Source organism: Cnephaeus nilssonii (assembly GCF_951640355.1).
Source record: "Cnephaeus nilssonii genome assembly, chromosome: 8".
Taxonomy (NCBI): Eukaryota; Metazoa; Chordata; class Mammalia; order Chiroptera; family Vespertilionidae; genus Cnephaeus; species Cnephaeus nilssonii.
In genome coordinates this window covers 102,136,975-102,162,489 of record NC_137079.1, presented here as the reverse complement: position 1 = coordinate 102,162,489, position 25,515 = coordinate 102,136,975, and the positions used below count along the sequence as shown (strand labels likewise).

The following is a 25,515-nucleotide window of genomic DNA, read 5'->3' as shown; positions in this document are numbered from 1 at the left end:
AGAGATAGTACTAATATGCTTGTATTTTTTAACTAAAAGAGAGAGGAAAATAGATGATAGAAGAGAGGAAGAAAGGTCATAGTAGCAAGTCACTGAAAAGGAGGAGGATCCAGAAAAAAAATGGAGAAGATGCCTTAGGAATAGTTTACTTCATCCATTTTAACAGGAAGGCAGACAGAAAGTGTGGACAGAGATGTGGGGATACTGGTAAACTAGTGCTAGGAAGAAAACATCTCCTAGCACTCATCTTAAGGCTTCCTTTTCCTCAGTACAGAACAGAGTATGGCTGGGGTGAAGCCAAAGGAATAAGTGATTTCTTCCATAATTTATTGCTTGAAGTTAAAGGGAGATTTCCTGTGGATGAGATAATTTTCATAGCAATTATAAAAGAATCAACTAAATGTACACATTTCAGTGTAGCCTAAAGGATACATATCCCACAATAAACCAATTTTCGTATTGTTTCCAATAATGTTTCATTTCATGTTCTAAGCACTGTTGAGGATACAGATAAATATCCTTTATTATAAAACAATATAGTTGACAAATCTAAGGACATGTTTAAAAGAAAAAAATTGTACCTGAGATTTTTCTAGGAGATCAACCAAGATAGGAGGCAATTCTTCCGCATCCAAGTATTCAAGCAATTCCCCTTCTTCATAAGGCAGTCGAATGGTCTCAGAATCTTAATTAAAAAAAAAATAAAGTTTCTGAAAAGTATGAGGCTGGGTGCATAATTTAAATGAGTTTTCAAAAAAACCCCCCAAAAACCCAAAGAGAATAAAGCCAAAAGGCTCTCCTAAAGGCCTTCTTTTTGTATGTCTTATAAAAGAATCACTTTATATACTGCTAAAAGACTTGGGTGAGTTTTAGATCAGGGTGCCTGGCCAGTATGGTTCAGTGGTTAAGCATTGAACCAAAACTAAGAGGTCACCAGTTGGATTCCCTGTTGGGTTGCTGGCTCCATCCCCAGTGGGGGTGAGCAGGAAGCAACCGATTGATGTTTCTAGCTCTCTATCTTTCTCCCTTCCTCTCTCTCTAAAATCAGTAAAAACATAGTTTAAAAGAAAAAAGAATTTTAGATCAGAAAGGAAAAAAACACCTAACATCTCATGGAAAAACATCTAGCATAATAATCAAAATACAAATTATGACCAGCAGTACAATAATTAGAATATGACAAAATTCCAATGGCTGATAACTGAAAAGTCATTGAAGATTGCTTAATCAAATCTGGAAATCAGTGATAATTTGGTACCTAATCTGAAAAATGGTCATTACAGAACAAAATTCTCTTGGTATAACATTTTACAATTATCAACACTTAACCAGGTGAGTTCCTTGTATAACTCATACTATCACCATATCAAAATTTGTGATGGCTCTTTAGTGAAATCTAAGATTATATATATTTTAAAACTCTATTTTCAAATTCACATGAAAATAAAAACAAAATGTTAACATATGTAAATTACTCAAAAGGCAGTAAGTCTGCTTAATTTTTAAAGTTTCAGACACAGTATATTCAAAATGTAGAAGAAAAACATAACTTAAAACACCTCATACTATCTTAAAATATTAACGGCAATTGAATGAAAGAATTTTGACATTTTTAAATTACATCTTTTACAATTAAACTACAATGACCTGTCTCAATCAAAACAATCCTCAAACACAGAACAGACCTTCCAACCTCAGAGGGAAGGCAGGGGGAGGGAAGGGGTAAGAGATCAACTAAAGGAGTTGCATGCATGCATATTAGCATACCCAATGGACAAGGACACTGGGGTAGTGGGGGTTTGCCCTGGGGGGTGGGAGTGGCCAGGGAGGGGTCGATCAGGGGAAAAAGGAGACATATGTAATACTTTAAAAAATTAAATTAAATTAAAAAAATAGGAAAAAATAAACCCTTTCCAGTGGCTTCCACTGCACCAAGAATAAAATCTGAAGTTCTACGCCCCCCCCCACAAAAAAAACACTCCTCAAATGCATATTTCAGGAAGATTAATCACATTAGAGATAACTTCTAATATTCTAACGAAATATAGAGGAAAAGTTGGGATCAAAGTCTTCTTTTATCATGTCATCACTATCTGAAGGACAGACCATTTACCAGGTTAAGAAAATCCTTCTAAAGGACAGCACATCTGCCCAGCTGGCATGGCTCAGCGGTTGAGCATTGGACCTATGAACCAGGAGGTCACAGTTCAATTCCAGGTCAGGGTACATGCCCGGGTTGTGGGATCAATCCCCAGTAAGGGGCATGCAGGAAGCAGCCCATCGATGATTCTCTTTCATTGATTTTTCTATCTCTCTCTCTCTCCCTCTTCCTTCCTCTCTGAAATAAACAAAAATATATTAAAAAAAACAAACAAAAAAGACAGCATATTCTGCCAGGCAGAGAGACTTTTGTGGCTGCTGCCCTCTGGAGGTTCTTACCTGATCCATTTTTTCCCCTGAGCATCAAAGAATATCCCTCATTTCCTGGGTATAGATTGACCACTAAGCACGACAATGTCTCTTGCATGACAAGCTTCTCTAACAAGTTCACATTTCTTCTTAACTTCTGCTTTAAAAAGAGGCAGAGATCATGAAAACAATCCAGCATAATCTTACCAAAAAAATTACTATGATTTAACAAAAGCAGACATGAATTAACCTTTTAGAGCTCATTCCACATTATGATGCTGAATACATAGGGAAGATTCACAAACATTATAGTTGCCAAGTACATAACATCTATGTAAACTTAATTATCTATTGCTGTTTTATGTAAATTAATTTGTACCACAAAGAAAAAACAGTGATCTATAAAAACAAAAAAAAAGTGAAATAATTATAAACAAATGAAGAATTTGGGGCATTCTCTTTGGTCGTACTGTTATAGGAGCACATTTCTTAAATATTTTATGGCCTAAATTAAATTTATACAAGTTCAACAGCTCAAATACATTGAATGTTAAACTCAAAAATATCTAATTGTTAAGAGGAAGTGGGCAATTAAAGCAATTTTCTGTAAATTGCTTTGACTACTCCTTAGAAACCATTTTGTTAGAGAGAAATCCATCAGAGACCTGGCCAGATAGCTCAGTTGGTTAGAGAATTGTCCCAATACACTAAGGTTGCGGGTTTGATCCTGGTTTAAGTGCATACAATAATCAACCGATGAATGCATAAATAAGTGGAACAACAAATCAATGTTTCTCTCTCTCTCCCCCGAAACTTCTCTCTCTAAAAAAAATTAAAATTAAAAATTTTTAAAAGCAAAGGAAAAATCCATTAGAAAATATAATACACATATTTCAAAATCCATTATTTTAGAAATGTACATGACTTAAAATAAAGCCCAATTACAGATAAACAATTCCTGTCATGAAATCTTATTTGTGAAAGATATCAGTCAATAGAATATTCATTTTTACATGATCTCAAAAAACATGTTTTGAGTATCACATATTAAAAATGTATAGAGTCATATGCAGAAAGTAATTACAATTCTTGATCTGTTGTTACCATAGTCTCAAAATACTGCATTTTCAAATTTGAAAAAGTGGCAAAATAACTTTTAACCACTTTGATATAAAATAAAATACTACTAAAGATACTAAAATTTTAAAGTCTTTTCAAATGATGAAAAAACCTCACAATCTGACATTAGACAGAATAGTTAGATACATTTTGACAATATGCATATTCTTCAAGATAACAAGTTGGTTGGAGCGGCATCCCATGCTGGGTTTGATTTCCAGGCAGGTCACATTGCAGATTCAATCACCAGTCAGGATGTGTGTGGAAAGCAATTGATCCTTCTCTCTCTCTCTCTCTCTCTCTCCCCCTCCTTCCCCCCCCCCCCCCCAAATTTAAAAACAAGTTGGTTCCCATGTAGTTCTGGAGTGAACATACAGATCAGAGGACAGAAAATTTCTTAAAGGACAAGCTAGTATCTTCAGGCTTGTGGGCCATATGGTCTGTGTTGCTCAGGTCTGTCGTTGCATTGTAAAATCAGCCATAGAAAAGATATTATAAGCCAATAGGTGTGGCTGGATTCCAATACAACTTTATTTACGAAATACACAGTAAGCCAGATTTGCCTGGTGGACAATGGTTGCCATTCCTAATACATAATCTTTTTTTGTTTCTTTTATAATTTTTACTAGAGGCCCGGTGCATGAAATTCGTGCACTGGGGGTTTAGGGGGGGGTGTCCCTCATCCCAATCTGGGATCCCTTTCACAATCCAGGACTGCTGGCTCCCAACTGCTCACCTGCCTGCCTGATTACCCCTAACTGCTTCTGCCTGCCAGCCTGATCACCCCCTAACCACTCCCCTGCCATCCTGATCGATGCCTAACTGCTCCCCTGCCAGCCCAATCGTCCCCAACTGCCCTCCCCTGACAACCCAGTCACCCCCAAATGCTCTCCCTTACATAATTCCCTCTTTATTAGATAGGGTTTTTTCTTTAACATATTGGACAGCCCTAACTAGTTTGGCTAGGTGGATGGAGCATTGGCCTGCAGACTCAAGGGTCCCAGGTTCGATTCCAGTCAAGGGCATGTACCTTGGTTGGGGGCACATACCCAGTGGGGAGTGTGCAGGAGGCTGCTGATATATGTTTCTCTCTCATAGATGTTTCTAGCTCTCTATCCCTTTCCCTTCCTCTCTGTAAAAAATCAATAAAATGTATTTTTTTAAAAAGAAACATTTAAGATTCTTCCATATCTGCCTGGGTGGTGTGACGCAATGGTGGAGAACCCAGGCTGCTGCAGCTGGCAGGGGATTGCGCCCTGGGGGTGTGTGCCCCTCCCAGGCTGAGACCCCAGCCCAGGCTGCCGCTGCTGGCAGGGGAGCAGGCCGTGGGGAGTGAATTTGTTTTTGTTTTTTATAAAGGGTCAGGAGGGCCTCTGGGCAGCATTTCACCAGGCCACTTACTCTGCATCCTCTCAGCGGCAACCCTCCCTGAGACTGGGGGACTCCGGCGGGGCTGAGAGGACTGGGCGCCGCCATCTTGTGGCTATGGGAGCCGCCATTTTTGTTGCAGAGTGACAGTTAATTTGCACATTACTCCTTTATTAGATAGGATTTTTATTTTTATTTATTTATTATTTAAAATTTCTTTATTGATTATGGTATCACATAATTGTTCTCATCCCCCCATTCCCATCCCAAACCCCTCCCCACGTATCTAATATAGAATCTTAATATATCTGTCCTATCTTAGTTCTGTCTCTGAGATGAAGATAAAGTTCATTAAATTGATTATTGTGAGAGTTTTATGGGTGTATACATGTCAAAATTACAAAATATATCTTTTTATTATTTTATTATTAACTAGAGGCCCGGTGCATGACAATTCATGCACTGGAGGGGGCGTCCCTCAGCCCAGCCTGCCCCCTCTCACAGTCTGGGAGCCCTCAGGGGCAGGAGGTGACCAGCGATCAGGGGAAGGCGACACCCCATCACACCTCTGCTGCTGCCACTGCCGGCAGCGCAAGCCTCGGTCTGCCCTAATTACCTGAGCCTCAGATGGCCCTGGGCGGCTGGGCAGCCACCATCCGAGGTTTGCCTGCGCCTCAGGCCAGCCCTGGGCAGCTGGGGGGCTAAGGGGAATGGGGGACTCCGGAGGCAGGCGCGGGGCAAGGCTGGGCCCGCCTGAAGGCCGGCCCGGACTTGCCGCATGCCTGCCGCCCCAGGGGGTATGAGGGGACTGGGCACCGCCATCTTTGAGGGCGTGGCAGTCAATGAGCATATTCCCCCTTATTGGCTGTGGGCACTGCCATCTTTGAGGGCATGGCAGTCAATTAGCATATTCCCTCCTTATTGGCTGTGGGCGCCGCCATCTTTGAGGGCATGGCAGTAATTAGCATATTCCCTCTTTATTAGATAGGATGTGAAATTTATTATACATCAATTATACCGCAATAAAACTTACGCAAAACTTACTGTAAGATTTATTTTTAGTTTAACCATCATTTTTCTCCTCATGTTAAGATTTCAAAGATTAGGCACTACAGGAATTCCACTGATTTTTAAAAAAATTTATTTTTATTGATTTTTTTCCAGAGAGGAAGGGAGAGGGACAGAGAGTTAAAAACATCAATGAGAGAGAAATATTGATCAGCTGCCTCCTGCACACCTTCCACTGGGGATGTGCCCACAACCAAGGCACATGACCTTGACTGGAACTGAACCTAGGACCCTTCAGTCTGCAGGCTGACACTCTATCCACTGAGCCAAACCGGTTAGGGCTCCACTGATTTTTTTTTAACCTAAATGGTAAAATGATATTCATTTTTAAATTAAGGACAGATAACAGAAGCTCAAAGAGCCCTTTAAGGTCCTTATAACTTAATAGCACAATAAATATCAGGAAATCAATTTTTATTACATTTCAACTGCCCATATTTTTATGTTAAATAAAAAAAAATTTAATTTAACCTGGCCATGAACTAATTTTGTGACCAAATTCACCTTTTTTACCACAACTGATTTTCCTACATGCCCTATATTAGCTTTAACTTTCCAGTACAAATCACCATGAAGAAAACAGGTTACTTTCCTCCTATCTTCAGTCTACAAATACTTTCTCAGAAGGGAAAAGAAACAAAGAATACACAGGGTGGGCCCTAACCCGTTTGGCTCAGTGGATAGAATGTCGACCTACGGACTGAAGGGTCCCAGGTTTGATTCCAGTCAAGGGCACATCTGCAGTAGGGCATGATCCCCAGTAAGGGGGGTGCAGGAGGCAGCTGATCAATGATTCGCTCTCATCATTGATGTTTCTCTCTCTCTCCCTTCCTCTATGATATCAATAAAAAATATATACATATACATATATATATACATATACATATACATATAAAAAGAATACACAGGGTAGGGCAATAGATTTACAGTTGTTCATATGGAAAATAATACAGTTAGTAAGTAATCCTACCTAATAAAATAGTAATATGCAAATTGACCGCACCTTCGCTACGACCAAGCCACGCCCGCCAGCCAAAGCCACGCCCACCAGCCAATCAGGGCAAGTATGCAAATTACCCAACAAAGATGGCGGTTAATTTGCATATGCTGAGGGAGGAGTGAAGACTGAAGACAACTTAGAAGGAAGAGGGAGGAAAAGCGGAAAGCAAGGTGGCTGCCAGAGGGAAAGCCCGGGTGGAGCAGGGCGGGTGGCAGCGGCGCACGGGTGCAGGCGTGGGGGCCACAATGGCGGCTGCAGCAGCAGCGCACACGGCCACAGCGGCTGCTTGCAGGATTCTTCCTGCAAATGGGCTACTAGTAATGTATAAGATTGAACTCTGGCCCTAGCTGGTTTGGCTCAGTGGATAGAGTGTCGGCCTGCAGACTGAAGGGTCCCGGGTTCGATTCTGGTCAAGGGCTCGATCCCCAGTGGGGGATGTGCAAGAGGCAGCCAATCAATGATTCCCTGTCATCATTGATGTTTCTATCTCTCTCTCTCCCTCTCCCTTCCTCTCTGAAATCAATAAAAAAAATATATTAAAGAAATTTATAAAAAAGAATAAACTGTTTCACTTACTTAAAACTGTAAACCTACTTTTACCCTACACAATATTCTATCTAATAAAAGAGTAATATGCGAATTGAACGTCACTCCAACACACAAGATGGCCTCCCCCATGTGGTCAAAGATGGCCGCCCCAATGTGGACACAAGATGGCCGGCAGGGAAAGGCAGTTGGAAGGGACCAGGCCTGCAAGGGAGGGCAGTTGGGAGAAACCAGGCCTGCAGGGGAGGACAGTTGGGGGAACCAGGCCAGCAGGGGAGAATAGTTAAGGGCAACCGGGCCTGTAGGGGAGGGCAGTTAGGGGGGGACCAGGCCTGCAGGGGAGGGCAGATGGGAGGGACCAGGCCTGCAGGGGAAAGCAGTTGGGGGGAACCAGTCCAGCAGGGGATAGCAGTTAGGGGTGACCAGGCTGGCAGGCGAGGGCAGTTAGGGGTGACCGGGCCAGCAGGGGAGGGCAGTTGGGGGCGACCAGGCCTGCAGGGGAGGGTAGTTGGGGGTGACCAGGACTGCAAGAAGGGCAGTTGGGGGGGACTCGGCCTGCAGGGGAGGGCAGTTGGGGGCAACAAGGCCGGCAGGGGAGGGCAGTTAGGGGCAATCAGGCTGGCAAGGGAGCAGTTAGGCATCGATCAGCCTGGCCAGGGAGTGCTTATGGGGTGATCAGGCTGGGGCAATCAGGCAGGCAGGTGAAAGGTTGGGATCCAGCAGTCCGGGTCTCTAATATTAGTATACTTCTTCTGATTTACTAATGGGATATTCTGTTACTCAGTAAACACTGTTCCCATCTCCTACCTAAGCATGTGATCTCTACTTTGTAGCCGGAGCCCTGGGTCAGCTGTAAAACTGGCTAGAATTTGGCGGAAAAAGATGTTAGGTCATTCACAAAAATATAAATATCTGCTTCAAATGTAACTCTTTCAAATTACCCTCTTCCTGTACATTTTTTTACCCTCTACATTTCAAAAGCCGTACCAATATATAAAATGTGTACTTACCTTAACCTCAGGCTCTTTTTCACATTCTTCAATATATAAGTCATAAAGTTTTTGAAATACAGATTTTCTAAAATTTAATAAAGATAATATAAAAAATAATGTGAATATAATAATCACTGTAAAATAAATGTTAACAAATTTTCTCATTCCCCCCCACCCCAAATTCATTAAGATTGGAGGTGAAGTGGACATGGCTAATATAAACTAAGAAAGTTTTAATATATGCCAAGTACCTATAATATAACATCTCTAGTAGTGCCTATTTAGAATGCAGTAAATGGTGGCTCTCATCATATTTCAATGAATCTAAAGTCATTAATTAATGAAGTATTCATACCGTCCAGTAGATAAGTATTTCCTTTTAGGAGGTCTCTGTCGGGCACTTTCAATGACATACTGAAAAAGAAAAGTTTATGAAATAGCTTGCCTTTTACTTAGTGAATGAACTCTGTTTTAAGTATGTTTAAAACACATGTAAGCCTAAAAAGGCTATTCAGTCACTCAAGTCTCTGAGTCCTATTAAATTATATGTTATAAGAAAAACAATTTAACTTCTAAATATCCTATATAACAAAGAGCTAATATGCAAATGGTCATCACACCCTCATGCTGTTAGTAATGGCTCAGACACTCAACACTGGGGAGAGAGGAATGGGGACTAGCCAGGCACAAATGAGTTCACAAGAGAGGAATGGGGACCAGCCAGGCACAAATGAGCTCACAAGAGAGGAATGGGGACCAGCCAGGCATAAATGAGCTCATGAGAGAGGAATGGGGACCAGCCAGGCACAAATGAGTTCGCAAGAGAGGAATGGGGACCAGCCAGGCTGTGGCCCAGGAAAGGGACAAGCCGCACGCCCCACGGTCCTAGTCGCCAGTGGCTGGGCTTGTGGCCCGGGAGAGGGACAAGCCACCCACCCCTTGGTCCCAGGCGCCAGCGCCTGTGCCCTGGGAGAGGGACAAGCCACCCACCCCACAGTCCCCTGCGGCTGAGGCCGGCCCGGGCGAAGCTGGCCCGGGTCCTGGGTGCCTGCGGCCAGCCAGAGGGAGGGAAGCCCGGGTTCTGGGTGCCTGTGACCGGCCAGAGGAGGGAATCCTGGGTCCCAGGTGCGGGACGAGGCAGAGGATGTTAGGAGTAGTCAGACAAGCAGAGATGGTTAGGGGCGATCAGGCAGGCAGGCAATCGGTTAGGAGCCAGTGGTCCTGGATTGCGAAAGGCAGTTGGACATCTCCCGAGGGATCCCGGATTGGAGAGGGTGCAGGCCAGGCTGAGGGACTGCCCCTCCCATGCATGAATTTCATACACTGGGTCTCTAGTGTTATAGATAAGTGAAATTTAAACTGCACTAAAATTTAGCACAGTATTTCATTGCTATAAGCAAATGTGACTTCACAACTCAGAAATATTCTCAGTATATTTTATGGTTGTTTAGAATATGCAGAGCATATCCAATTACAAGGACTTAATTTTTTGGCTATTTCCCCCTTCAACTGAGCAATAAGAAAACTTGTCAAAATAGGAAAACATGATTTTAGAAATTCTGTCCATTTAAATAATAGTTAAACTGAAGTACTATTTAATTTTTATTCTACAGCATTATTAACTGAGAACTTAAAGTAACAGTTGATTCAAACATTGCCCAGTATTTATATATATTTACAGCAAAATTATTTGCATACTTGCCCTAAAATATTAATGTATTCCTCTGACAATCAGAACAAAATCTCTTAAAACTGAGTTTTGTCAATTAATGTCAATACTATTTCAATATATAACTTAGTGACGCCTTACCTCTGAACGATCCAAAGCTAGTTCTAAAGCTTGCTGCTGTAAAAAAGTAAATAGTGTATTTGGTAATATTAGCTATTTTCACAAAAAGCAATTTAATATACATGTAACATTTGTAATTAAATGCTTAAGTTTAATTTTCTAAAATAAGTCTAATATATTTCCTTTTCTCTCCTCCACACCCCCCATTGTATGCTCAATATCTATATATGTAAAAGCCTAAGCGACCAAACAACCAAACCAGTTGACCAGTCACTATGACGTGCACTGACCACCAGGGGGCAGAAGCTCAACACAGAAGCTGCCCCCTGGTGGTCAGTGCACTCCCACAGCCAAACTCTCGTGGTCCCTCCCCCTGGCCAGCTGGCTGGCCCTGATCAAGCCAGCTGGTTAACCTCCTGCAGCCTTTCCTCCCAGCAGGCCAACCTCCCAGGGCCCCAATGGCCCCAACTGGGCTGGCCGGCCAACCTCCCGCAGTCCCTTCCCCCAGCCAGCCAACTCTCGCGGCCCTGATCAGCCCCGATTGCCAGCCAGGCCGAGTGACCCCTGCCAACTTCCCCGATTGCCAGCCAACTCTCGCGGCCCTGATCAGCCCCGATTGCCAGCCAGGCCGAGTGACCCCTGCCGTGCAAGAAGTTGTGCTCCGGGCCTCTAGTATATTATAAAGAAAAAAATATGGCAGTCTTAGGCACCTGATTATGACAACAAATTAGATAAGAAATGCTAAAATAGCTTTCTTTGGCCAGGGCATGAGACTGATACAGGGTAATGGGCTGGAGATAGTAACTACTACCATTTTATAAACTTTAGCTTCTTCAACATTCTAAGAGCACCATTCAGTAAAATATATTGGACATCAAGTATACAATTCAAGTAAAGCAAAGACTAAACTCTCCTAATCTTCTAAGAATCCTGAAAATTGGGGGTGCTTATTATATTGATACCTATCATCAACTTAGAAAGTCCCAATATATTAAGGCAGAGATTCTTTAACATGTTTTTAGGTTAGTGCCTAGTAGAATGCAATTAAATAATGGCTAATTATCATGTTTCAACGACTTTAAGATAACATCAACTATAAGCACACATCATTAATGTAGGTAGCATTAAGAAAAATGTGCTATCAGTTTTAAGATGTCACTGATTGTAGATTCATCTTCAATTCAGTAATATTAAAATGTAAAAGAGAATGAATGCATCTTAGAGTTGATAAAATATAGTATTATTAGTACATGTACAATTTAAGATCTACTAGTAGGTTCCCATCCTTCATCTGTTATTTGGAGACCCTTATTTTAAGGTAAGAGGGAGAAATGAGAAAATAATTTCTATTTTTCCTATCTGTAAAGTTTCTTTTGTAAGGACACAAAAAAATAAAAAGTACTAGGTTTTAAACAAAATTAAGCAAATATACCGCCAGTGTTTTCTATTCCTAGTTTTGTGGTTTGGGTACCGCACAGGGTTATTGTATTTTTCATTCACAATGACAGTCATTTTTAATGACTAAGGGGCACAGAACTTTCATTTTTTTTATTTACAAGGATCTAAAAATTTCTCTTTTATTTTGTAGACTCCAACAATTCAATCTACCAAGTTGCATGGGGTAAAACCTCTCAGCATCCACCAAAACCCAAAAAGGTAAAGGGAAGAATAAATATTGCCAGACTTTGGAAATCATGGAAAGGTTTAAGTGATCCTGCCGCCCTAGTCCTAAGGATGAAGAAATCAGATGATTACAAAAATAGCTGGCCTTTTAATTTAGACTGCAATAAAAAACAATCCACATTATCAAACACCTAAAGTGTAATAAGTGAAATATATACTTTTAAAAGATTCAGCTGAAATAAATGTTTCACAATTTATTTAAAAAATCTTATGAGGGTCAAATTCCCAACAAAACTGGGCAAGATGACATTCTTGAGTATAATGCATTTTTAAGCACAAAAACATCATTCTGGATATATACACTTGACAGATACATAAGGTTCTTTCAATTATTTGGCTATAAAACCTTAAAGTTTATATATAAGAATTATAATAAACATAGTCAAATATACCCTCTAAGACAATTTAAAATAGTAAATCTTCTCAAGTAAATATTTCACTTCTGAAATCAAAACCTCAAAAAATTTAGTGAGATATACCTACATATGTAAATACAAGCATCATTTATATATTACCTTCTTCAAATACTTAAGAAATGATTAGCTAATACAAAATATAAAGCAAGGGGTGAACCTCGCTGCAACTGCTCTACTTGTCTCTAATAGAGCAGGGGTAGAGAGGCAAGATCCCAAAGGAGAAGGGAGACAAATGTTTTCTGAGGCTAATTCAACATGGTGGTCAGTGTTCATTTATTCTCGTACTGTCAAATGTTGCTACTTCTTTAAAACATTAGAAAGTATTTTTCCCCCTTTGTCTTTAATTTTTAGTTACAAAAGTTAAATGCCCAGCCCTACGTATGTTTAGTGACTGTAAGTCAGTGAACAGAAATGTGCCATTAGAAGACTAAAACTGATGTTTTAAATGTTATTTAAAGTAAGCACATTACATTTGTTTAAAAAAAAATTTAAATCTAAATTAAGAGAAACTTTAAAATATGAGACGCCCCCAAAACTATCATACTTATACCCATCCTCCTTGCCAATGATTTGGACTATGATAAATAGAAGTACATATTATTTAATGTTTTATAAAGATAAAGACAGGTGGATTATCTGTATAACCTGGATATAATAATTTTAACAGAGAATTGAGAGATGAGCCCCCTATTTTGTGGAGAAAATTTTGCATGTAATTACTAAGTAATTTCCCAGTTAGAGAACTTGAACAGATTGCAAGAGGATTTCTGTATCTATAATACAGATATTTTTATGGAGATAAAGAAATAGAATAATCTAAAACATAAATAACATACTGAGCTGTAGCTTACCATTGTGGTATAAAATAGGGGTCCAAAATGTAAATTTAACTGCGTTGATGAAGTAGGGTGAAAACCATGCCTTTAAGATAAATCTTATAGCACTGTAAAAGCAAAAACAAACCCCCATATTAACATAAAGCTAATAAGAGAAATGATATAATTTAGTAAGTAATAAGAAAAATTATTTGAGATGTATGTTTTTCTAACATACTTTTTAATAATCAGCAATAATGAAATTCATGTGCCACAATCTATCCATTCACTGTTGAAAAGTACACTTTTAACTAGGTAGGGCAAAATACAGTTTGCAAGTTAAAATGATTACTCACTTTCTTCAAAAATATTTAACATCCAGGAGAGAAAAGAACAAAAGTTCATTGTTACTGGTCTCATTGGTTCCTCTGGATTACTAGTAACCACCTTCCCACTGGCCTTGATTGCTCTACAGTTCACTTTACAAATCATACACTTCATCATATCTGCTGACAATTCCCCCAAATACCCTAGGCTACATTTTCCAGATGCAGCTGCAGTCCCTCAAGCACACTGGATACACTTCTGAAGAATCTCATTTCTCGAACACAAGGGTTCTCATACTGACTGCCAAACACAGTAATCTCGGGAGCTTTAAAAAATGGAATACCCATGTATCACCCTCCAGTGAGTTTCATTAACTGGTCTGGAGTAGGGCCCCGGGATCAACATTTTTGGAACTCCCCAAGTGATTCAAAGGTGCTGTCAGTTAAAGCCAGCCCACTGCAGCCTCTCTGCCTCAAGCAGAGATGGTGTATGTCTACTCTGTAAGTGATGCCAAATGAATAAGGCTTATTTTTAATCGAATTCTTTACCTAATTCCTTGTAACCCGTGTCTGTCTGTCTATACAGGCGAACTAAAAGCATATCTGCAAATAACAGAAAATAGTATTTTCCATGTAAAATTCGTTTGGCTTGTTTTGGTGAACCCAAAGCTTAGGTTTTGCCAGTTTAGGTTTATTAAAAGGTGTGTGTGTGTGTGTGTGGGGGGGGGGGGGGGGGGGGGGGGTGGAGGGACGCAAGGAGATGGAGGGAAAAAACGACCCAAATTAGGAATAATCATTAAAAATGATTAAGACATTAATCCTCCTCTTCAAGAGTTCATAGGAGATTTAATACGAATTCAAGTCAAGATGAAAAATTTGACCAGTGAATCTAAAGATTAAATACTATACATACAGGCAAACGTAATGGCTTTAAAATTAGATCTCTAATAGCTTCTCAGCCTTTTGGCTAACATCAAGTGTAAAATTAGATCTCTTGTCCATAAACTGGGGGAAAGGGGTGAAGAAGGCTTAGTGACTTTAAATTATTTAAGTATTACAGACAAAAACCAATTACTATCACTTACACACCAAACATTCTTACTTTATGCTGGATACACATACTAGAAGTCTGAGAAAACCACTGTCACCGTCGTCTTCACAGAGTAAGGCACTCAGAACCAGCGACTTTCCCACGGTCACACTAGTGGAATTCAGATCACTATCAACTTTAATTTTAGATTCTTTCTACTAAACCTTACAACCTTCAGACCAGTCAACCCAGCACCTGTTTTTAGATTTTTAAAAGCCAAGCATTTAAAATAAAGACCCGATTCTGCTCAGGTTAACATAATTTTTTCTTAATTTTGCTGCAAGTTTACATCATGGTTATTAAACCACCGTACTGTACTTAATTTAACTTGGAAAATCTTGCTAAACATTTTATATTTGATGTATTGTATTCAGAGAAATATGGTGGCTCCGGGGGATGGCTGCCGGGGGCAGTTATTCCCCGAGATCGTTTCTGAACTCCGGTAGCCATGGCGAGAACCAGCCATTAACACAGTTGTCACATCGCAATCGAGTCCATGGCCTTCTGTGACGGACCCGAGCTTCCTCCAACGGCTCCAGCTTTGGTAACAACTTAGGCTTTCCCGCAATACGCCGCAACTCGGAGGAGAAGGAGCGGCCTGGATTCAACATGGACACCAAGAAGCCCGCCCCCGAGCAGCGCCGCGGCGTGACTGCGCTTCATACCTGTGACTGGAACCCAGAGTCAAACTGAAATGAAGAGCGTGCTTCGTGGACCGTGCAGGCCAACGGAGGCGGCCGCCGCGACGGCGCGGGCTCAGCCGGGCCCGAGTCTCCGGGCCCACCGTCTTCCTCTCCGGCCTCCGCAAAGGACGTAACGCCGGAAGCGGCTCGCGCACCTCTGACCTCGGCCGCCGGCTCTCGCGCGATTTCCCCGCAGGCCTCGGCCCTCCGCTAGTGCGGACCGCCGCCCGGCTGGGACTCGCGAGGGGATTCGCTCTCGGCCGCCCCGGCGCACGCCCTCTGTGGGCGCGGTCCCGGCCTGTTCCGGCGCCTCCGTTTCCGTCCGGCCGCTGAGGGGCGGGCGCTGGCGACAGCGAAAGGAGGAGGTGGAGCTGGAGGACCGGCGCGGTTGCCGGGGGGCGTGGGTGCCGGGGGGCGTGGGTGCCGGGGGGCGTGGGTGCCGGGGGGCGTGGGTGCCAGGGGTTGGTTAACAGCCCCACCTTCCACCCCCCGAACCCCCCCGACCTGGCTCCTCCCGATTCCAAGCCCTGCAGCCCTGGCCTCCCGGTCCGTAAGGTGCGGTAGTGGTACAGGCACCTTTCACAGACTTCGGAGAGGTTATCTGGCAGTCCCACGAGTCACCTCAGTTCTTGTCCTGCGCCTATGAATGAATTTAAAGGAGAGGTCCTGATTGTGTTGTTTTAAAGTGAATTTACTTTTAAAAATTAAAGCATGCACATTTATTAAAGAAATGAGGCAAGCAAATCTGGCTTATGCAGTGCAGATGGGCTATAAGCCCCTCTGAAGAGCGAGTGGGGTGGGGTTTCTGCCTTATATACCCTGTGTCTATAAGGCTTTTAAAAATAATTTAAACTTTGTTATTTTTTGTACACCCCAATGACCAGATATTACACAATTTACTATGTGATCATCCCAATAAATCCTGCACCCATCCAGCACCACACCTAATTATAATATTATTTACTATATTCCCTGTTTGTTTGTTTTTTTTAAATTCCCCTGTTAGATATCATGATACAGATGAACTCTGAAGGTCTCCCCTTTTCTTTGTTATGGCTTTACCAATTAAAGCACCTGGCAATTAAATCTCCAGAGTGTTGGCTTCTCTGTTTAAACCGCGGCATGAGAAAAGACTGCACTCCTCCCCCTTCGCCCTCCTCTCTCTGTCTTTGTTGGTTTTAGGGTGATTTAAATTACCATGTTTCACCCTGACTGATGTTGCTTAATGATTACAGTGTTGGCCGGGTGCACAGAAGCGTCCCATGCTCAATCCTGATCAAAGCATGCGCCTGAGTTGCAGGTTTGATACCAGGCCCAGGTCAGGACGCATTCAGGAGGCAACCAATCAATGTGGCTCTCTCACATTGATGTTTCTCTCTCTCTCTCTCTCTCTCTCTCTCTCTCTCTCTCTCTCTCTCTCTCCCCCCCCCTTCCCTCCGTCCCTTCCACTCTCTCTAAAAATCAATGGAAAAAATATCCTCCAGTGAGGATTAAAAAAAAAAATTACGTATTCTCTAGTTGCATTAAGATTCCTCCTCCTCTCCTTCCCCTTTCCCTTCTCTTCTGCATTCTTCTGTGAAGAGAGGTTTTAACACTTTGTCCTTAAGATAAAGTCCTGCAACAAGCAGCCTGCAAAACTTTTTGGCTTTGTTTAATTTTCCTGCCTCAGTTTCCCTATACCAATTGTCCTGTGTAGAGAGCTCCTGGGAAGGCACATGGGCATTTCTTTAATTATTGTCAGCTGAATCCAGCATCATTGGCAAAGCCACGTCCTGGAAACACGCTTTGCCAGAGGCAGGAGTGTTGTCGGCTTGACCTTCAGCCCAGGTGCCAGGGGGTGGGTTTTGTTATTTAAATCCAGCCAAGCACCAAGAATGAATATGACTCGGGCCCACCCAAGAATGCACATAATCTCCTTTGTCCTGACTTTTAGTAAAACTTCCTGTTTTTTGCTGTATAAAATAAACATGCTGTATTGGCTCAGGGTCCCTGTCCCTGTCAGAGGACAGTGGTCCCACCTGGCCTCAGCTTTTTCCTTCTATCTCTGTGTCTGTCTCTTTCATTCATTTTCTCAATTCCCTGCAGCCCCTACTCAGGAACCGGATCACTCTCTAGCCATGCTGGATGCAGAAAAGAGAGAAATATCCACAGTCCTGGAACTTTGCTAGCTTTTCATTGTCCTATAACAGTAGGATGTGGCTGTTATTGAGGTGTAGGGTGCCCTGTAGAATTTCCAAGGTGAAAAAACTTGGGACTAGCTTGCCCAGTCCATCCAATGGAAAGGGAATGATATGATTCTTACATTTCCTAGTCCAAGCCGTGTAGCCTTTGATAGTATATCAAGAGGCAATGAATTTAATGTGGGGGGGGGGGGGGAACCCTCACCGAACAGTTTTTAAAATTCAGAAACGTAATAACAAGCACACATTGCAATATCTGTAATTCTGCACCTTTAAATAACTTTGGTTGTTGGGTTATAAAATTTTTAAAGATGTTATTGAAGTGAAATCCACAGAACGTAAAATGAAACATTTTGAACTTTACAATTCAGTAGCATTTAGTACATTCACAATGTTGCACAACTATCAACTCTATCTAGTTCTAAATTATTTTTATCATCCCCATTAAACAGTAATTTTCTTTTCTTTCCTCTTCCAGGCCCCAGCAAATACCAATTCCTTTCAGACTCTATGGATTTACCTAATCTGGATAGTTCACATAAATGAAATATGTGACCTTTTTGTGTTTCAGCATAATGTTTTACAGATTCATCAACCATGTAGCACGTATCAGTATTTCATTCATTTTTATGGCTAATATGTATTTCCACTATATGTATATACCACAATTTTATTCATCTATCCATTCATGGACATATGGATTGTTTACACTTTTGAGCTGTTGTGAATAGTGCTGCTATGAACATTTGTGTGTGAGTGTGTCAATTCTTTTGTGTATATTCTATTAAAGAAAACTAGAGGGAGATGGGAGATGGTGCCCAATAGGACAGCAGTGAGAGAGTGTGAGTGAGTGAGAGAGCGAAAGGGGAGTGCATGGATGTGTAGGGTGTGTGTGTACATGTGAGTGAGGGACAGTTATATTCCACAGGACTGTTGAGGACTGGCGGACCAGGCTACCCTAGCCAGGCAACCTCTACTACCACTGCAATCTCTCCCAGGGCAGCTGGCTCTGCTGCAGAGAACGTGCCATCTTAAAGGGGAGGGTGGCTGTGACTGGGAGCCAACCCTCACCTCCCTCCCGGGGAGACCTCGGATACCTCCTGGGACCCTACAGCCGCATCGCCCAGGGACCACCTGCTGGCTGCGAACCCACGGACACCGAGACTCCAGCCTTCTGGGCTGTGGGCTCCTAAAAAGTTTGTCTAGAGGGAGACAAAATGGCAGCCTAATAGGCGGAAAGGTCCAGTGCCTTCTCAGAACAAATAGGAGAAACACCTGAATCGAATAATATCCACCCGGAATTGGCAAATTAAACCCAGTTGGAGAGACAATCCGTGGATAGAAAGACCAGAGGTCGCCTGGAGAGAGGTGGGATCGGGGATCCGGGCTGGAGGGAGAAACATGCACAGCTGGGAATATAGTGTCAGAGGGAGACTGCACTGCACCAAGTCCACATCCATGTGGACACCAGTAGCGCACGACCGTGGAAGGGTGTCAAAAGGGCTGCTGGCAGTCGGGGACTCTAGATCTAAGCCGACAGCCATGGGAGGCTATGCACAGAAAGGCAGCCTGGTGTTCTTCACCAGCCGTGCAGTGCTGGGGGGTTGGGGGGGGTGCGGGGGGAGGAGATGCACAGTGGTGCGGTTGCTCTGTCTTTATATTTTCCTTGCTTTTACCTGCTAAACCCAAAATCTTTCAATTACAAACACTCGCCTAGGCTGCAGTGCAGGGGAATGTGGTTTTGTGGAAGCTGGGGAACAAAATAGGGAGAGGCGATCAGGAAGCCAGGTCTGGGACAGTCTGATCCCTCCCATCCTGAACAGACATTTTTCTCCTGAAGATAAGCCCCTCCTAGCAGCACAGCTACACCCAGCCTTGAGCTCAGTAGGGAAACAAAGGTTTGAAATACCCCCAGGGAGCCCTCCAGGACTGGGTTGAGGGGCCATTTTGTCCAGGAAACTAATACAGAATCACTGCCACCTAGAGGCATGTCAAAATAGACGCTTGTGTAAATATGACTGAAAGCAGGCAAAAAACAAAATGTTCAGATTGGTCCCGGCTGGCTGAAACCAAGGCAGTGGCATCTGACACAGAGGAGCAGTAGATCTCTGGGAGCTTCAACACGGTGCTGACTAAATAACAGGAAGCTGAGATGTGGCAGACAGAAGAGTGGAGAGGGGTCTTAAACCAGCCCCCATGGGACATTAAATACTCAGCTGAAACAAGCAAACTATACTACTTCACTTTTTAAAAATATTTTACTTAAGAAACTAAATTTTTTTCTTCATTTTATTATTATTTTTATTTTTTAGTATTATTATTACTAGAGACCCAGTGCACAGATTTGTGCACTGGTGTGGTCCTTTGGCCTGGCCTATGGGGATTGGCCTGAGGCCAGCAGTCCAACATCTCAAGAGGGATCCCAGAGTGTGAGAGGGCACTCTGCAAAGTTGTCGCTTGGCAGCTCCTGCATTGAGCATCTGCCCCCTGGTGGTCGGTGTGCATCATAGCTACTAGATTGTTGGCTGGTCAGCCAGTCACTTAGGCTTTTATATATATATATATGATTATTTTTAGATTAGTGTTCTACACTCTATTTTTATTTTATTATTTTTATTTTTTATCATTATTTTACTCTCATTTTTTCCTTTATGCCAACCCTTTCTTCCTCACCACCCACTTTTTCATCCTGTTTCTCTTCTCATGTTCCTGCTTTAGTTTTCTCTCTCCTTTCTTTTTACTCCTTGTTAAAAATTGATATTGTCTATCTGTTCTATTGATGCATTGCTTTATAGTAGTCTCTGTTGGCTTACTCATATATCTAATTTCCTCTCCCCTGCTCCAAGTTCATGCACCCTTCTCTTTCTCTTTTTTTCGCTAGCCAATTTTTTTCTTATTGTTGTTTGTTTGATTGTTCATTATTCATTTGTTTTTGTTTTTTATTTTATGGTTTTGTGTTTCATCTCCTAGGTCAGTGATGGGCAACCTTTTGAGCTTGGTGTGTCAAACTTCGCCAAAAAACTGAGCATAACTCGAGTAGTGTGTCACTTTGAAGAAAAAACTTTATTTCGCAAATGTTTCATCCTCAGGAGCAACAAATGTTTCATCCTCGGCATGCGGCCGACTCAGCGCCCGCGTGTCATCAGAAATGGCTACACGTGTCAGTGCTGACACACATGTCATAGGTTCGCCATCACTGTCCTAGGTTGTTCTCTTCTTCTACTAATACATTAATTAATTCCACTCACCAAACTCAGGCCTATCTGCTCCCTACTCTATTCTCCTTTTCCAAAAATAGATGAATGTATAGATAGGTAGATTAAAGAAAGGGGAAATTTATCACTATTATTATTATTACTAGATGCTGAATGCACGAAGATTTGTGCAAAAATGGGCCTTCTTTCCCCTGGCTGCCAGAACTGCCTTTGCTTAGGGCCTGGAGCCACCTTTCTACCTTCGCTCCTGCCCAGAGCCGCCATTTCATCTTCCCACACTGCCCAGAGGCCCGAAGCTGTTGGGGCAGTGTGGAACGCCTGCGTCATCACCATCGTGACAATGCAAGCATCCCACCCCACTCCCAGCCCCTTGGGGCCTGCATATGCAAATTAACCCATCATCATTGTTGTGTTAATTTGCATACTCACTCCTGATTGGCTGGTGGGCGTTGCGAAGGTATGGTCAATTTGCATCTTTCTCTTTTATTGGTGTAGATTATTATTATATAAACATATTCTCGACCAAAAGTTAATAAAGGAATATTTTCTATAAATTTGACTTGGGATCCTATTGCATTTTTTGCCCAAATAATTTTCCTCTAGCTTGTTTTGACAACTTGTGTGTTTTTCATGGGTGTCTTGCTTTTAGCCTTACAATTAATTTTCTAAAGTATTAATTTTCTAGATGTAATTTACTTACAGGGTATTTTTCCTTACATGATATTCTTCTACTATCCCCTCCTTTTTTGATTTAAATGTTAGGAGGCTTTTGAAAATTTTATAATGTAGTCTTGATGGCTTTTAAATTTTAATTTTTTGCACTATAATATTACTGTTTTAGCTTCATTACATGGTGCACAATTTTATCATGAGATGAAGTACCAATAAAAATTTTAGTTAACACTTTAGGAACACCTTTTTGTCCAGTACAATTAATTTTTCTAGAATATTTGCTTGTTTCAACTAGCCAATTTAAATTTGCCTGAAAACTTGACTACTATTTTACTGTCAAATTTATTACTCTAACAACAATCTTATTTTACCCTGTAAATATTAGTGGAAGGGATTATTTGCCTTCTTGAGTAGGTCCTGAGCATTCCTGGTGGTAGGCTGGATTTAGATATCGTAAGCCCACTTTCCCCACACCATGGGCACAAGACAACTCAAACAATTCTTGTTGGAGTGCGAGGGCAGCTGCTGTCGGCCAAGTCTCTGTCAGTTACCTGTGTCCTGATCTGAGCTGGGCATGGGAAGCACGAACAGCCATAGGGGCAGGAGACCTCCCTCAGAAGGGGCTAGGGTTCAGGCCCCTGCAATGTTGGGGGGGTGAGGGTCTGTGCCCAACTTCTGTTGATCCCCAAATTCTCTCCTGATGGCCCCTCTGCGATTGTGACTGTCTTAGGTTGTTCCTTCTTTGAGGAATCTTACCCGTCTCTGGCTAACCAGCCATCCTGCGGGGCCAAGCAGTGTGACGTGAGGTTCAGTTTAGTCTCCTTGGTAGCCTATGCCCCCATGGCCTCCATGCCCAGCACCTGCCTTGGGATCCCCTCGCCTGCTGGCAGGGCCCCAGCACTGATCACATATCTTGTGGAACCCGGGTTTCTTCTCCAGGAGGGCTCAGTTCGCCCCGCTGGGTGAGAGACAGATCCATGTTACCAGTCATCACGAGACTTCAACTTCGACATGAACAGAGAGCTCATGCAACAGCTGTGAGCAACTGAATTGTGAGAAGAGGGTCTCTCTTGGCCTAAAGGGTAAGAGGGACCAATATAGAATGCTCAGGTGCCTTCCCAGGTGGTAGGCTGGATTTAGATATCGTAAACCCACTTCCCCACACCAGGAGGCCCTCTACACAATGAAAAGGATTAAATCCTTACATGTCCTTTTTAAATTGCTGCCAGACATTCAAAGAATTAGTTTGTAAGTTTGCTTGGGGTAATTGTATATTATGCTGTTATAATTCTAAAGTATCAAGAGATGTGTTAAGTTTGTTTCCAAGCACCAAACAGATGATTTTTTTTTATCCCCAAGTGTGCGAGGAACTTTTATAAGTACTGGGGGTGATCCAAATCTGGGAAAAAATTTTAATGACAGTGTAGAATAATATCATGTAAGGATATTCTTTGTTCTAGTCCATGGCAATTCCCTTTCAAACTGGCTGTTCATTTCTTTTTATATAGACAAGGTCTTAGTTACATTTTCTGCACCTCTACCGGGGGCAAGTAGTGATAGTAGTGACACCCTTTCTTTGGTGTCCACACAAGCCAGAAACCTCTCTTTAATTTTACACACAAAGGGGCATTGTTTTGATTTTGTGTCATACAAAAGGAAAGCTGGGTGGAGATCCCTGTGTATTTATACTTTCTTGCCCCACCCATGGACCTCATGGATGACCAAGGTGTTTGGTATTATTGGTAACTACATTAGTCAGGGGATCAGCCCACGTAAGGGGTCTTACCCATGAAGGGTCAGGAGCATAAGACCAAAATACTTACCCTCTTATCCCAGGTAAAATTACCATACATCTGATGATTGCTAGCGTGGCTAGAAAGGCGTTCTCAGGCATTCTTGGGTTTCTGGTTCCCTCACAATTTTTTCCCTGAGGTTTGACGTGCTGATTGATGTTTCTCTGTTTCTGGATCTATTTTTCCCCCATCAGTTTATGTTGTTCATTATATTCCACAAATGAGTGAGATCATGTGATATTTATCTTTCTCTTCCTGGCTTATTTCACTAAGCATAATGTTCTCCATCTCCATTCATATTGTTGCAAATGGTAAGAGCTCCTTCCTTTTTACCGCAGCGTAGTATTCCATTGTGTAGATGTACCACAGTTTTTTAATCCAGTCATCTGCTGATGGGCACTTAGGCTGTTTCCAAATCTTAGCTATGGTGAATTGTGCTGATCTGAACATAGGGGTGCATATATCTTTCCCATTGATGTTTCCAGTTTCTTGGGATATATTCCTAGAAGTGGGATCACTGGGTCAAATGGGAGTTCTATTTTTAGTTTTTTAAGGAAACTCCATACTGTTCTCCACAGTGGCTGCACCACTCTGCATTCCCACCAGCAGTGCACAAGGGTTCCTTTTTCTCCACATCCTCTCCAGCACTTGTCATTTGTTGACTTGTTGATAATGGCCATTCTGACAGGTGTGAGATGGTACCGCATTGTTGTTTTGATTTGCATCTCTCTAATGATTAGTGATTTAGAGCAGGTTTTCATATGTCTCTTGGCCTTCCTTCTGTCTTCGTTCGAAAAATGTCTATTTAGATCAGTTGCCCATTTTTTGATTGGGTTGTTTATCTTCTTTTTGTTAAGCTGCATGAATTCCCTGTAAATGTTGGAGATTAAACCCCTATCGTTGACATCATTGGCAAACATGTTCTCCCATGCAGTGGGCTTTCTTGTTGTTTTATTGATGGTTTCCGTTGCTGTGCAAAAGCTTTTTATTTTGATGTAGTCCCACTTGTTTATTTTCTCTTTAGCTTCCATTGCCCTAGGAGCAGTATCAGCGAAGAAGTTCTTTTGGCATATGTCAGAGATTTTTCTGCCTGTAGATTCCTCTAGTATTTTTATGGTTTCCTGTCTTATGTTTAAGTCCTTGATCCATTTTGAGTTTATTTTTGTGTATGGTGTAAGTTGGTGGTCTAGTTTCATTTTTTTGCATGTATCTGTCCAATTTTCCCAACACCATTTATTGAAGAGACTGTCTTGACTCCATTGTATGTTCATGCCTCCTTTGTCAAATATTAATTTAGCATAGTGATTTGGATTGATTTCTGGGTTCTCTATTCTATCCCATTGATCTATATGTCTGTTCTTGTGCCAATATCAGGCAGTTTTGAGAACAGTGGCTTTGTAATATAGCTTGAAATCTGGTATTGAGTTCCCTCCTACTTTGTTTTTCTTTCTCAGGATTGCTGTAGCTATTCGGGGTCTTTTTTTATTCCAGATGAATTTTTGAAAAGTTCTTTCTAGGTCTGTGAAGTATGACTTTGGTATTTTAATGGGAAGTGCATTGAAATTATAGATTGCTTTGGGTAGTATGGACATTTTGATGATGTTGATTCTACCAATCCATGAACATGGTATGTTCTTCCATCTGTTTATGTCTTCCTCTATCTCTTTTTTCATTATTGTGTAGTTTTCTGCATATAGGTCTTTTACCTCCTTAGTTAAGTTTATTCCTATGTATCTTAATTTTTTTGGTGTGATGGTAAATGAAATTGCTTTTTTAGTCTTTCTGTAAGTTCATTATTGGTGTATAGAAACGTCATAGATTTCTTAGCATTTATTTTGTATCCAGCTACTCTTCCGAATTCATTTATTAAGTCTAATAATTTTTTGATGGAGTCTTTAGGGTTTTCTATGTACAGTATCATGTCATCTGCAAATAAGGACAGTTTTACTTCTTCTTTTCCAATTTGGATGCCTTTTACTTCTTCTTCTTGTCTGATTGCAATGGCTAGTATTTCCAACACTATGTTGAACAGGAGTGGTGAGAGTGGGCATCCCTGTCTTGTTCCTGTTCTTAGGGGAAATGGTTTTAGTTTTTGTCCATTGAGTATGATTTTGGCTGTGGGTTTGTCATATATGGCTTTTATTATGTTGAGGTATGATCCTTCTATTCCCAGCTTGCTGAGAGTTTTATCAAGAAAGGGTGTTGGATTTTGTCAAATGCTTTTTCTGCATCAATTGATATGACTATATGGTTTTTATGTCTTAATTTGTTTATGTCATGTATCACGTTTATTGATTTGCGAATATTGTACCATCCTTGCATCCCAGGGATAAATCCTACTTGGTCGTGGT

The 25,515-nt window shown here is 41.8% G+C and overlaps 1 protein-coding gene across 7 annotated transcripts in view; it reads right to left on the bottom strand.

Annotated features, from left to right (window-relative positions):
* The window catches only part of SUPT20H (SPT20 homolog, SAGA complex component), a 53,283-nt gene extending 37,703 nt beyond the window's left edge, over nucleotides 1-15,580 (bottom strand). For 2 of the 7 annotated variants that reach the window (XM_079778754.1, XM_079778756.1), the window contains exons 1-7: nucleotides 15,287-15,576; nucleotides 13,242-13,333; nucleotides 10,313-10,348; nucleotides 8,858-8,916; nucleotides 8,521-8,587; nucleotides 2,440-2,566; nucleotides 582-685 (exon numbers count right to left, since the gene is read on the bottom strand). In XM_079778754.1, coding sequence (XP_079634880.1) covers nucleotides 582-685; nucleotides 2,440-2,566; nucleotides 8,521-8,587; nucleotides 8,858-8,916; nucleotides 10,313-10,348; nucleotides 13,242-13,244 — 396 coding nt within the window. In that variant the 5' untranslated portion in view covers nucleotides 13,245-13,333; nucleotides 15,287-15,576. Of the gene's footprint in view, nucleotides 1-581; nucleotides 686-2,439; nucleotides 2,570-8,520; nucleotides 8,588-8,857; nucleotides 8,917-10,312; nucleotides 10,349-13,241; nucleotides 13,334-15,286 lie in introns of all 7 variants that reach the window. The other 5 variants (XM_079778753.1, XM_079778752.1, XM_079778750.1 and 2 more) reach the window with 5 other exon arrangements.
* Nucleotides 15,581-25,515: the final 9,935 nt, after the last annotated feature.